At 43.8% G+C, this 14741-nt stretch overlaps 1 protein-coding gene across 1 annotated transcript; it reads left to right on the top strand.

Moving 5' to 3' along the window:
• Positions 1-414: 414 nt before the first annotated feature.
• Positions 415-6702, top strand: LOC101765749 (G-type lectin S-receptor-like serine/threonine-protein kinase B120). The gene is made up of 9 exons (XM_004957907.4): positions 415-1208; positions 2588-2898; positions 3376-3705; positions 4165-4272; positions 4906-5126; positions 5207-5417; positions 5510-5747; positions 5829-5979; positions 6094-6702. Exons 1-9 carry the CDS (start codon positions 490-492, stop codon positions 6397-6399), a joined length of 2595 nt encoding a protein of 864 aa, XP_004957964.1. The 5' UTR covers positions 415-489; the 3' UTR covers positions 6400-6702.
• Positions 6703-14741: the final 8039 nt, after the last annotated feature.

Genomic DNA, 14741 nt, shown 5'->3' with positions numbered 1-14741 from the left:
AGGACGCTAGGCCCCATCGTTCTTCTCATCTTTCGTGCCATTGAATGCAACAGTGCACGACCACAGTCGGCAAATAGGTCTCCGAATCTTCAATCGAACCCCATTCTATTCCTAGTTTCCTACTACCGCAGTACAAGTCCGCATCAACCGACGCGCCGGGCCCACTCGCCGGCCGACGCCGCGATCGAGCTCGAGCTCCGGGCCGCCCTTTCCGCGGTGGCCGCTCTCTCCCTCACTCACTGCCACGCCACGCACTTAAGCTAAACCGAAAGCAAAGCCACATGCTTAACCACACTACTAATTAATTATTTAATTCACTCTCACTCCCACCTGCAGCGACACGCTCCGAGTAAACAAATCCACCACGCACTTCTCCTCTCTCTCACCATTAAAGGCACAGTCTTTCTCTCTCCTCGCTCACTTTCTCTCTCTCATAGAGTGGAGTGGTTGGTGCTCAGGGTGGCCTGCCAATAGGGGCAACATCGAGAGATGGGGGGCGGAGGAGGAGTGTTCCGTTTCTCCTCCATGGCCTCCTCCTCTCCTCGGCTCCTCGTCCTGCTGCTCGCGTGGCTTTGCTGCGCGGCGGCGCAGGCGCAGACGACGACGGACACGCTGCGGCAGGGGGCGTCGCTGTCGGGGTCGGCGACGCTGGTGTCCTTGCCGGATAGGGTGTTCGAGGTGGGCTTCTTCCCGCCGGACCCCAAGCAGCCCTCCCGCCTCTACCTCGGCGTCTGGTACCGCGGCATCACGCCGCGGACCGTCGTCTGGGTCGCCAACCGCGCCGCGCCGGCCGTCTCGGGGGCGCCGTCGCTCGCGCTCACGGACGCCGGCGAGCTCCAGGTCCTCGACGGGGCGGCGGCGGTGAACGGGACGGCCGCGCCGCGGCTGCTCTGGTCCTCCAACACCTCGCGCGCCGCGCCGCGCGGGGGATACTACGCCACCATCCAGGACTCCGGCAGCCTCCAGGTGCGCAGCGACGACGGGCCGCTGTGGGACAGCTTCTGGCACCCGACGGACACCATCCTGTCCGGGATGCAGATCGCCGTGCAGGCGCCGGGGCCGCCCGGGAGGGCCGGCAATGAGCGGATGCTGTTCACGTCGTGGGCCAGCGAGACGGACCCCGCGCCGGGGCGCTACGCGCTCGGCCTCGACCCGAACGGCTCCGGCCAGGCATACATCTGGAGAGACGGCAATGACATCTACTGGAGGTCCGCTTCTCGCTTGCTTTACTGCCTATACTGGGGCTCCTTGGAGTATGCTAAATTTGATTTGGGTAATGGGTAGTACGGTACTAGCTGTTGGTAGTTGTGTCGTTTCACCATCTGACTCTGGAACTTTTGAATTGAGGTGGATATATCTGTCGTTGCGGTTCATGCTCGGTGTTGATAGGAAAAATGAGCAACCCTAGATCTTTGTTTAGGCAATTTGTTCAAATTCAGGTAGCCTAGTTTGCTTGGACTTTTGCTGCTAATCCCGTGCTAGTTGCTTCAGTCTGAGGGAAGGAACCTTCAGCTGTCGGCTATTCCTAGTTGGTGGTAGGGAATTTCGAGCATCTTTCATTTATTTGTATGATAGAATAGTTCATATCCTGGCCTCTACATCCACTGCAACATATCCGTCCATTATTAAAAAAAAAAAAGCAGACGAGCATCTCCCTTTCATGTGTGATACCAAATGGATGTGTGCAGTTGCAAAGGCCAGAGACAATTCCTCTTTTTTTTTAAAAAAAAAATGTGTGATACCAAACATTGCTTTTGTAACTTTGTTTAATTATAGTTGGATGGAGAGGACTGAAACTAGCCGTTCGGAGGAGGAAAACTTCAATTTGCCTTTGGAAAATATCAGAATCCCTGAATTACCAAAGCAAATTTGATACTTTCATTGGTGCCACACAAATCTGTGCCAGCGTTTACCAACTTGTTCAAACCAGGCTGTGCAAAAACCTAAAAGAAGCAGTGCTACCTTGATGAGCGTCTAGATGTGGTGGTATTTTAGAAACCCACAAACTCAATTGCAAACAATGAAATAAGTATATTTTTCTTCGGAGAAATGTTACCTTTCACTTGCAGTTCATGGCTAATGAGGACTGGCCAGTCAGTCACGATTGATTAGAAGTCATTCCTAAACGTTTAACCACTTTTCTGGATAGAGCCATGAATTTGCAACCTCCTCCCCCACTTTTGTTCAGGATTGTACCTTTGTTATACTGTAGCTGAAGCTCAATAGATTGGAAATATTGTTGTTTTTACATGTTATTGGAGGGCATCTGGATGAATCTGAAAGAGCAAATTTTCCACATTATACCTTGCACTTGACTCTCTGAGTCCCAATACCTGTGTGTTGAATAGCCTGATTGATATTGAAATGAATAGCTGCCATTGACGATAAGTACCCAGGAAATAAACATCACAAGCTAACAGAAGCTGGGAAGGGAAATGAGTTGGAACTTGCCCAGTACAGAAAACAGCTTCTAATAGCAGTGTACTACTTGTATATTGTTTCACAAGATTATTGATTGTCCTGCTTAGAAAATGGTTGAGCTATCTTTTCATGATATAGCATAACTTGATTTAAATCCTTTTAACAGATCAGGACAATGGACTGGGGTGAACTTTATTGGCATTCCATGGAGGCCACTCTATCTGAGTGGGTGGACACTGTCAAATGATCGAGACTTAGGCCTACACTACACATACACTGCAACAAACACATCTTTACAGAGGTTTGTTGTTCTGCCAAATGGCACAGACATCTGCTATATGGTTAAAAAGTCGTCACAAGAGTGGGAGACTGTCTGGTTACAACCATCAAACGCGTGCGAATACTATGCTGCTTGTGGTCCAAATGCTAAATGTACCGTGGGGCAAGATGGCAAGGCTCAATGCACCTGCCTGAAAGGTTTGTCTTTGAACAAAATTAAGAATACTAATATCTTTTTTTTGACAATATATTAGATACGGTCTGCAACCATAATAGGTTTGCAGTTTCCAACTTTGAAGGTGTGGAAAATAGAGCTTCAAGTGGAACATGGGAATTATGTAGCACTCCTGCAAAAATTGCATTGGTTCCTTAAAATTTCCTGCATCAAAACATTAGTTCCTTCTCAATTGAAAGGTTCTTATATACCATCCAGTTGATTTAGCTACAATATCCTGCCTTCTAAATACCGTTCATTCAAAAGGGGCCCTTGACGCATGTGCTTTCATTTTTGTTCCCTAATCATTCACAACAATTTACAATACAAAAAACTTCAGTTAGGAATCCTAATACGGGCATGGGGTGATGCCTTTTCATCTTGACACCTTTTTTCCGTACATGCTTACAAACTAAATGCTAGCTACAGTCTGACTTCAAAATTTTGATTTATATCAATAGGTTTTCAACCGAAGTTGTGGGACCAGTGGAATGCAGGAAATTGGACTGAAGGTTGCACGAGGAACCCACTTCTCGGTTGCCAGGTCAACCAATCTGGAGATGGATTTCTTCCTATGGGAAACATAAAATGGCCTGATTTCTCATATTGGATGTCTACGGTGGCGGATGAGAAAGGGTGCAAAAGTTCCTGCCTGAACAACTGCTCATGTGGTGCCTATGTTTACACAACTACAACAGGGTGTCTAGTCTGGGGTGACAAACTAATTGACATCCATGAGTTGCAGACTGGGTCATATACCCTAAACCTGAAGCTTCCTGCTTCTGAGTTACGTAAGTAACTTTTTCAAAAAAGTTACGTAAGTAATGATATTATCCAAAAAAAAATGCACTGGCAGTCTTTAAACTTGTCTTGTGGTGTCATCTAGGTCCCTATACTATTTAAAATGCACATCTAGGTCCCAAATCTTGTTAAGTATCACTTAATTACACATGTGGCACTCTAGCATGAAGCCAGGGAGGTCCCCAGGCTCTACTGCATGCTCATGGTTGTTACTGCTATCGTGTATGCCACATGTCAGGTGATGTGTTTGCTTGCCACATCGGGAAGCTTGTGCTGATTAAGTGCCACACTTAACAAGTTTAGGGACCTAGATGTGCATTTTAAGAGTTTAGGGACCTAGATGACACCGTGGGACAAGTTTAAGGACTGCTTGTGTATTTTACTCTTTCTATATTTCACACATGTAAAATGTTATGTTTATGCCAGTTTTTGCTGTCCTTGATGAGCAGGGGTACATCACGCAGTTTGGCACATAGCCATGATAATATCTGCCGTGGTTCTTGTTGTTTTGGTAGCTTGCCTTGTTCTGTGGTGGTGGCGTGGCAGAAATATTAAAGGTAAGGTTCCATTTTATATATCATTCGTGCGGAGAAATCCCTGTGGGCGCGCACTACTGTTCACCTACAAATATTTTGAATGTAGAAAATTAATCAAATATTGGGTGCAAGACTTATGATTATGCTGTAGTGAAGGATAAATCTACCATTGTGCTTAGACATGTTGGGTGGTTGGTTTTCACCAAAGATATAGAGGCTTTAGTGAACCCCAAAACAAGCTAGTGGTTAGGGCTTTGGGTCAAGCCATCTCCTTCATGAGTATTATTAATCATGATGAATCCATGAAAACATTACCATCGTCAGTTATTTGAGGTATCCTCTAGCCAAGGTCACATAGATCGTAGCCTACGCTCGTAGGTTCATCAAAATTCAGCATAGAAAAAGCTTCTTTTGTGACCATAATGATCTTTATTGTTAGAACAAAGTTTTCAGGTGGTGACTATCAATCGCTGTCCTGGCAAAGTGTCATACTTAAATATGTGATCAGTCAGGCCTTACAGATATAAAAACTTAGCTATAATGCTATAATGCTGTTGTAATAACTCACTAATAAAGTGGTGGTGGTGGTGAGCAAATAGTTTCAATATGAATTCTTAGCCGCGTGTATGATTTTAATTATCATTATTTGAGCAGATGCAGTGCACAGAAGTTGGAGGTCAAGGCATTCATCTACCTGGTCCCAGCAGAATAGTTCAATGCTGGATATCTCACAGTCCATTCGTTTTGATGATGATGTGGAGGATGGAAAAAGCCATGAACTCAAAGTATATTCCCTGGACCGCATGAAAGCTGCTACATGTAATTTTAGTGACTCCAACAAGCTTGGAGAAGGAGGATTTGGTCCTGTCTATATGGTATGTTCACTTCCACAGGTAACAGTGGCCTTTGTATTAATACTTGGCGTAATTATAACGAATATCATGAATCACTGTAGGGAACATTACCTGGGGGAGAAGAAGTAGCTGTGAAGAGGCTCTGTAGGAATTCAGGTCAAGGCCTTGAAGAATTCAAGAATGAGGTCATACTTATTGCAAAGTTGCAGCACCGTAATCTTGTAAGACTACTAGGATGCTGCATACAGAGAGAAGAGAAGATCCTGGTGTACGAGTACATGCCTAACAAAAGTCTAGATGCATTCCTGTTCAGTACGTATCATCTCCACTTTCCATGTATCTCAGTTCCCCCTCTGCACAACACATATGCTGATTGAATTGTGATAACTGTGGAATTTGGACAGATCCTGAAAAGCAAGAGCTTCTAGATTGGAGTAAACGGTTTGATATAATTGAAGGCATTGCTAGAGGGCTTCTATATCTCCACCGGGACTCAAGGCTACGTGTTGTTCACCGTGATCTCAAAGCCAGCAACATCCTCCTGGATGCAGATATGAACCCCAAGATATCAGATTTTGGGATGGCAAGGATATTTGGCGGGGACCAAAACCAATTCAATACGAACCGTGTCGTCGGCACATTGTATGCACAATTCAATAGGCCAGAACAGGAACCACACCACTGCCACTTAATAATTATTATAACTTGAATTTTGTTTTGTAGTGGCTACATGTCTCCTGAATACGCGATGGAAGGCATTTTCTCAGTGAAGTCCGACGTCTACAGCTTCGGAGTCCTGATCTTGGAGATCATCACAGGAAAGAGGGCTGTGAGCTTCCACTATCATCAGGACTCCTTGAATATCGCAGGATACGTAAGAACATGCCTGTCCTACAACCATATTTTGAGGGAGCTTACCTAACTAAACAGGCGGCGCCCTCGCATTCTGGTTTGCTGCTTGATGCCTGACTTCCCAACCATTTTTCAGGCATGGCGACAATGGAACGAAGACAAGGCTGCGGAGCTGATCGATCCACTGATAAGAGCATCGTGCTCACTTCGGCAAGTCTTGAGATGCGTCCACATTGCGCTGCTATGCGTGCAAGATCACGCCGATGAGCGTCCCGACATCCCTACTGTAATTATCATGTTGAGCAGTGACTCGAGCCTCCCGAACCCAAGGCCGCCCACCCTGATGCTCCGTGGCCGTGAGATTGAGTCGACCAAGTCAAGCGAAAACGAACAGAGCCACTCCATTGGCACTGTGTCAATGACACAGCTGCATGGAAGATAGAATAGCAACAAATACTGAAGTCATGACACCTCTGTTTTTTCACCTTTTCTGCTGTCGATAATATGCCATTTGGTGTAGATTAGCTTTTCTCCCTCCCCCCCTCCCCCCATGGTGGCTGTTATACGGTGACTCAAATTCTAATTGGATTGGATTAGGACTCAATAGGGTGCAATATTGGAACTTCTATTTCTACTAGGATTTGAACGTTGAATCCTACTAGGTGTAGGACTCCTACTTGCATGTATGGATTATATAAACAAGAGGGTGGAGCCTCTAGGAATAAATCAAGTCAAAGCAAATACTAAGATCCCCATCCAAGGCTTGTGAAAGGCAATTAGGAGCGTTCAAGAGGGAGGGTGGAGCCTCTAGGAATAAATCAAGCCAAAGCAAATACTAAGGTCCCCATCCAAGGCTTGTGAAAGGCAATTAGGAGCGTTCAAGAGGGATAGGTTAGATAGTACTATAGCACTAAATTCTTGTATAGGGCAAGAATCGAAGGGTCCTAAAGGGTTAGGGTTTTGAGGGAGCGACAATCACTTGTACTCTTTTGGAGTTGTGCTTAAAGAATTTGCGGTCAGTTTCATCAAAATCTTATTATCTTGTCGTGGTTACATCAACGACGTTATTTAGGATTTTCTACGAGATTCATCTACGTTGTTCTTGATATGGTGCAAGCTCGTATCATACTCGCATTCTCCTTTCTAGATCCGGGGGCTGCTACGCATAATGAGGGGTATAAAATTTTAACAAGTGGTATTAGAGCTGAGGTCGGATTGATTTGATTTTGTAAGAAGGTCGGCAGTGCTAGGAAGCACGAAAGCAAGACAATGTCAGGGATGTGGAATCAAGTAGAGAAATTTGATGGCAAAGGGAATTTCAGTGTGTGAAGATGTGCTTGTCCAGCAAGGGTTGATTAATGCTCTTAAGGGGAACAAACCGGAGAGCACAAATGCTGAAGAATGGAAGGTGATGGAGTGGAACATTGTTAGTACAATTCGACTATATCTCTCCTGTGAGGTAAAGTATTCGATAATTAAGGATAATTCACCCGAAGAAATTATGGAAGAGTTTAGAAGACTTGTATATGGCAAAGTCGCTGATAAATCGGTGGGTGTTGAAGCGTCAATTATTCAGGTTGCGCATGGAGGAAGGCACACGATTCGTCGACCATCTAAATGTCTTCAATAAGCTTGTCACGTAGCTAATTAGTGTGGATGAGAACATTGAGGAGAATGATAAGGTCGTCATATTGGTTTCATCCTTACTATCATTGTGGGAGCAATTGGTGATGAATATTCTTATCGGGAAAACTACTCTCAACTTTAACGTGACAGTTGCATATCTACTGGAGGCGGAGTCCGCACATGAATCTTCATCCTCGGGTGATCAAGCATTGACTGTTTCAGCATGAACATGCAAAGTCAAGAATCACGGGAAGAATAAAGGCAAGTGCAAGGGTATACGCACATGCTATCTTTGTAATAAAGAGGGTCACATGATAAAGGATTGTCCAAATCTGAAGACTATAAGAGAAGTATGCTTAGTGGCAAGTGAGGATGAAAGCGATGCACTTATTGTCAGTCAACTAGATACTACTTATGAATGGATATTAGATTCGGAAAGTTGCTTCCATATATGTTCAGCGAAGGAGATGTTTGACAAAGGATGTCTACGCCTGACGAATGGAATCATTCACTTGGCGGATTGCAAGGAGTATACAATCACTGAGGTGGGAACTGTTACATTGGAGATGCATAATGGAACGCATTGCTCACTGACGGGAGTTCGGTATATCCCGGGTTTGAAAAAGAATCTAATATATGTGAGTTCGCTAGAACTCTAAGGTTGTGGCTTATCACTTCAAGGTGGAGTTATGTGAGTTACTTGCAAATGGCAAGTAATCATGAAAGGTATCTGGATTCATGGGGATACCGAGTGATAGGAAACCTTAAAAGTGGTGCAATTATTAGGAGATTTGGTAAAAATCGTGATCAGGAAAAGGAAGTCGTCTCGTCAACGACTAGTACTCAAATCTCATTTGCGGTCAAGTGCATGGCTGCAAAGGTGGTTGCAAAATATAACAGTCGTAGAGGTGAAGCTGCGAGCTGTCGGAAGGAGGAAGACATGGTGGGACCGACCACGTAGTACCGGCAAGTAGGTGGAGCTTAAAGGCGGTACAAACCTATGGCATGAAGGGCTGTAGGAGAGGACGGTGTGGTTAACCAAACTACACAACGAAAGAGCTCTCATGTGGAGGGTCTGGGCCCTCAAGCTGGACACTAACATGCACATCGCGGTGATGTGCATGAGCCCCTGTGGAGGGGGTACTCCTGTGGTGGGAGTATAAAAAATAAAAAAGAAGTCCATTTGGAGCGAATTCTTGAAAGAGCACGGTGACTTCAAAGGATTAGAGTTAAGATGGACATTGCTGTACGGTGACTCAAATTTTACTTGGATTAGAACTCAATAGGTGTGTGCTATTAGGACTTCTATCTCTATTAGGACTTGAGCGTTGAATCCTACTAGGTGCAGAACTCCTACTTGCATGTATGAGGACTTTGGAGAGGACTATATAAATAGGGGGTAGAGCCTCTAAGAATAAATCAAGCCAAAAACAAACACTAAGGTCTCATCCAAGGCTTGTGAGAGGCAATTAGGAATGCTCAAGAGAGATAGGCTAGACAGTTCTATAGCAATAAATTGTTGTATTGGGCAAGAATCGGAGGGTCCTAAAGGGTCAAGTAGGGTTGTGAGGGAGCGACAATCACTCTTTTGAAATTGTGCTTAAAAAATTTGCGGTCGGCTTCGCTAAAATCCTATTATCTTGTCGTTGTTGCCTCAACGCCGTCATCTAGGGTTTTCTACAAGATTCATCTATATTGTTCTTGATACGGTGCAACATCGTGTCGTATTCACAATCTCCTTTCTAAATTCGGAGGTTGCTGCGCATAATGAGGGGTATAAGATTCTAACGGTGGCCGCGGTGGATTTGTATGAAATTTTTTATTTCATGATGATACGATAAAGTGGCGTTGATGAGTCCTGCGAAAGTGAATTCTGTACAGGTGATTGATTCTACAATCCTGGGTATGCAAAAGCTAACCAGGACACACGTGCAGAGCTGAATGTAAAGTCCGACTAGTTCGTGGCTGTTGCATCGACATTCTCTGCTTTGTTCTCTTCATAGGCTGAGCTGTGTTCTCGAGGTCCTATATTCCCCCATATTCCCCCTCTTACCTATGATGGTGTTGCATCTGTCGAAGAATGTCATAACTAACACCTATTTGGTTCTGGCGATTGCATACATAAAGCAATTACTCGCTGCGATGTTGGTTTCTATTGCACCATGAGGACACAAGGGAGACTATCTGATCAACAAGCAAAGCACTAGAGATCGTCGCTTTGAATATATTCACCAAGAATGGATGGAAAAACAATAATAGATTATGCTTTTGAATTTTTCATGCTCTATGTGTACTTGTTTTCTTTTTTTTTATTCAGTTTCTAGGCTGAGGATGATGTAAGAATTTGGCTGTGTGTATTTCCTTTATTAAAAAAATACATAAAACAATACAGCGTCTCAATCTATATGTGAATAGAACATGAAATTCTCCTTAAGTGCATGAAACCTTCTTTTTTCTGAGTTTTGATGCTGAGTTTGTTAGAACAACTAGCGTCATGCACTACTTAAGGTGCAAGCACTGTCATCATGTTGAATATTGAATGCATAAGAGAAATGCTATTTATCTCGTACAGTATAAATCCAATATATTTGTATAATGTTATTTTTCCATGTAGACAAAATCAAATGTTCTAATTTTACCGATTCTCCCAAATTTTTGCTCATCTCGTGTTTGTAATTTATTGCTGTCTGTTTAATGTACACCATGTTATACAAGAATCTCCGTAGAAACATTATACTCCACGACGCATTTTCTTTCCGTTTTTGAATTTTGTTGGAACGGCTATTATTAGCATCATGCGTTACGCAAGCTGCAGAATGCGTCGTCATCGTGGCAATGGCAAGCGAACGCGCCACCAGATCACGCAGCGAGAGACTAGTAGTGCTAGATTTTTTGAGTCAGACATGGTACGAGCTGAGAGCGAGGAAGCTGTGCAAGTGCTATGCAGGTGTAGATGGTCCAGGCGGCCACGCGCCATTGGGGACTCTTTGAGGCAATGACACGACTAGTCTAGGTGCCCACCAGTTGGCTCACCACACGCCAGCTACTGCTCTGCCACTACTTTTTCTACTACTAGTTCACTCCAAAATCCCAACTTTGGCACTATGCAAAAAGAAGATTCTCCATCATATCAAACTTGCGGTACATGCATGGAGTACTGAATGTAGACGAAATTAAAAAATAATTGCACAGTTTTGTTGTACTTTGCGAGACGAATCTTTTGAGCCTAATTAGTCAATATTTAGACAATAATTCACAAATACAAACGAAACGCTACAGTATTGCTACAGGAATTTTGGTTGCCCAAAGTTGGACAAGCCTAGGTTCATATTCCAAAAATTGATCGCGACAGAAGCTTCCTTCTTGTTGTCGCCGCATGTCGTCATGCCACTATGGCAGGCAGCGCCCGCTCGTCCACGGATCGCGCCGTGCGCGTCGTCGCCCAGAAATTTACACGCGCTGCTTCGCGGACCGAGCCGCGACGGTCCGCGACCCCGTCCCGAGCGCACGTGCCCGCCCCGCCGACCTGTCGCCGCCGGTCGCCATCGCCACCGGTCGCAGCTAGCTGCTGTGCTGCCTCTGTTCCGAGGAAATCTCAGCCACGTCTCGGAATAGTCCAGTCAGCCCTCGTCGTGTGGGCCTGACTATTCTTTTTTTTGGGGGGAGGGGGGTGGGGTTGCTGTCGCTGCTGTAGCTGTAGCTTGGGGTGCTCTGTGGACCGCACCTCGTGGGCAAGGTCAGCGAGGTCACTATGACAAAGTAACACGCACATATGAACATAACATTAGTTACACATGAAGATTTGTTTCCACATCAAGCTTGTGGAAAGCAACTTCTATAAGTGGTGAAACTTCTTCGGGCGTGTTTGGGAGGAGGGAGCTAAACTTTAGCCCTATCTCATCGAATGTTCGGATACTAATTAGGAGGACTAAACATAAGCTAATTACAAAACTAATTGCAGAACCCCTAGGCTAAATCGCGAGATGAATTTATTAAGCCTAATTAATCCATCATTAGTGAATGGTTACTGTAGCACCACATTGTCAAATCATGGACTAATTAGGATTAATAGATTCGTCTCGCGATTTAGCCTAGGGGTTGTGTAATTAGTTTTGTAATTAGTCTAGGTTTAATACTCCTAATTAGTGTCTAAACATTCGATGTGATGGGGGCTAAAATTTAGCCCCCTCCTCCCAAACACCCTCTTCATCTTCTATAATCTACATTCCCACTCGTTCAAAACAAATATATACTGTTGTAGATTATCAAATCCCACAACATGTTGTGATATTCGGATTTATTATTTTTGACCATATTTTTTTAGAATATTGTTAGATATTTTATTAGTACGAGATTATGAGTTTTTCAACGAATGCCACATGTTTTTATTAGTTACGCGTGAAACTCGCCTCAAATGCCACATGTTTTTTCCCCCGAGTTCCGATAATGTATGTTTGCAGTTTGCTACAACAATCCCCGAATAATTGTACACTAAATAAACAAGCTGTGCGATGATGCGTGGTCAATTTAATGATCAATTGAGGTGCCACCAAATTAAGATCAAATATCATATGAGCCACCCGTATTATTTCGTGTTGTTGGTTGCGCGTATAATAGACATCTCAGTCTAAACTTGAATGAATGAACAAAACATGCATGAATCTCAGCCCAATTGCAGAACTGTTTTTTTTTTCTTTTCAAGTTTCGATACTCAAATAATACGGATATGCAACAGTAGCTGCGACGCCCGTTGACCAACCATTGCAGCTCACCAGTTTTATACTGAGGGTGCGGTCCAGGTCAGCGCTTGCTTCGCGGCAAACTCTGTGCGCGCCGGCCAGCGACGTCTATCCTTCACATTGAGGAATAATAAGACCTCCAATAATGTTAAATCCTGGTGTTCCTCTGTCCTCATCAGTCATTATGATATTGATTTATTTACTACTCCGTAGAATAATCTAGAGAGAGAGAGAGAGAGAATCCAAAGCAGGAAATTATGGGAACAACTGAACTGAGCTGATGACGACGGACAAGAAGTGCACATAATAATCCAACTATCTCTATCTCAACATGAACGAAACGTGCAATTATATTCGCCCCAAATTTAAACGACTTTTTCTTTGAATTTTTTTTCGTAACAATAAGCTGCACGATGGCACCAGATCAACTCGACATCCCGACGCGCCACCTAATTGAACTGCAAGTAACAGCATGTGGCACACAAATAACAGTATTAATGAAGTTAATGAAGTATCCGAATAACACAAGTAAATGCATAAATCAAAATTTAAAGTATTAATGAAGTTATTTTTATTATTAAATGATATATATGTTTATGAAACTACTTATTCTTATATTTATTTTGATATATTTAATTATTTATTAATAAATAAGTTATCCAATAAGATATCTATTATGTACTATGCTCATAATTTACTCCCTACTTGTAACAGTTTTTGATCAATTATAAAACTATCGACAAAATAAAGTTGATACTCGTTATGATGCTATGTTACAAGTAGAGCAAGTATCCGAATGGGAATCCGAATTCGAACCATTTGTTTTGTATTCGTATTCGAATTCAAATACGAATGTGGTAAATAGTGCTATCCGAATTTGATTCCATGCGTATCCGATCCGAACCATCCCTAGTCAAACGTGCCGGTACGAAAAAGAATAGTCACTGGAAGCAACGGTAGCCATTGCGTACGTACTTGCATCGCATGTTATTAAGGCAGTCCCAACTCAATGATTAGGATGGTGTCCATAGAATTAAATGAGTTACCACCTAGGATAAAAAATGATGTGGCAATAGAGTAAATGAAGAAAGAGAAGGAAATCAGGTCTTGCATGAGACCTAATTTCTACACACCATCGAAGACATCATGAGAGATGAGTAGTATTAAATTTAAATATGAAATAGTGGTGCTTGCATTAGAAAAATAGTATCTAGTACTAGTTTCTTGATGATGAAATTATGGCCGGTATCTTGGGTCAGAACTGCCCTTAGCTGACCGCAGATCGAAGCACAGCGGCAGTTAGTGCTACTGTACTTCACTAGTACGGATTACTAGTAAGTTCTTTTCCAGGGAGAATGAATAATCTGACGTGCTACTAGTAGGTTCGTTCATTGTAGATGTACCGGGCAGAAGCTTCTGCTCGTCGTCTCGCAAGCCGCGGGCGTCTAGATTCCTGTCCCGTCTCACGCGGGTTCGTTCCTAGTTCCGGCCGTTCCGTCCGGTTTTCAAGCGTGTTTCCCGCGATCCGCTCCCCAGCGCGGCGCTGGTTTTTACGGTTCCATTCCAAGCGCCGCCCCGCCCGTCCAGGAAAGAATCGCTGCTTCGGCGACGGATCCGACGGACGGGACGGGTCCGCCGAGTAGAATCGAATTCCGGCGGGGATCTGAGGGAGCACGTGCCCGCCCCGTGAATTCTTCTCGATCGGCGACTGACCGGCGCTGGGTGGCTGCCCCCTGCCCGACGCGCACGCGCTCCGCTTGATGCTCCCCCGCCCCAGGTGGCAACTCCACTGGCCCTGACTCACCTGTGCTCTCTTCGGTACTCCCTCCGTTTATTCATTTATCTTACATTATATTATTTATGGTTATAATAAATACTTCTGTATCATATTTATATTAAAAAAATTTAAAAAAATTGTCGGCTAAATTATTAGTACAAAATTGTAAAGTTTGAATACAAGTATGCGTGCGTCCATCGTGCGCTTTTGACTCGCAAAAAACGACTGTTGACTCATCTAGCACTTCTAGACAAAACTGCGTAATTTCTTGCAGGGTTTGGAAAAGATGACGAGACCAGAAATACCAAATGCGCTTTCATTGCCACTGTGTACATCTGGTTGACATGCAGAATGTTTCGCTGCATTTCATGGGATCGGAGACGTTTCGAAGACTGCGACCGACCTTAGGCTCGTGCGCAGTACGTTGTCGGACCTTAGGATATAGTAGTAGCAGTGCTTAATGAATACGAGATTATGAATGTTTTTCAAGACAAATCTACAATATGATTCTTTCTACTTCATACACAATATTTTGAAAACTATTAAAAATTGAAGTTTCAAAAGTTAATTTGACTGGATTTTGATAAAAGCATACGATCATCTCTATCTAAACATGTACTTATAACCACATGAAACTAGCCT

The sequence above is a fragment of the Setaria italica genome, chromosome II, assembly GCF_000263155.2.
Source record: "Setaria italica strain Yugu1 chromosome II, Setaria_italica_v2.0, whole genome shotgun sequence".
Classification (NCBI taxonomy): Eukaryota; Viridiplantae; Streptophyta; class Magnoliopsida; order Poales; family Poaceae; genus Setaria; species Setaria italica.
The sequence above is the reverse complement of the archived record's forward strand: the minus strand, read 5'-3'. Positions and strand labels throughout refer to the sequence as shown.

What these genes read in the sequence shown, in the direction of transcription:
- LOC101765749 (XM_004957907.4), top strand. Translation starts at nt 490, where the DNA reads ATGGGGGGCGGAGGAGGAGTGTTCCGTTTCTCCTCCATGGCCTCCTCC. An exon ending in GGCAATGACATCTACTGGAG is followed by an intron (nt 1,209 to 2,587) that starts GTCCGCTTCTCG and finishes TCCTTTTAACAG; the next exon opens with ATCAGGACAATGGACTGGGG. An exon ending in TCTAGATGCATTCCTGTTCA is followed by an intron (nt 5,418 to 5,509) that starts GTACGTATCATC and finishes GAATTTGGACAG; the next exon opens with ATCCTGAAAAGCAAGAGCTT.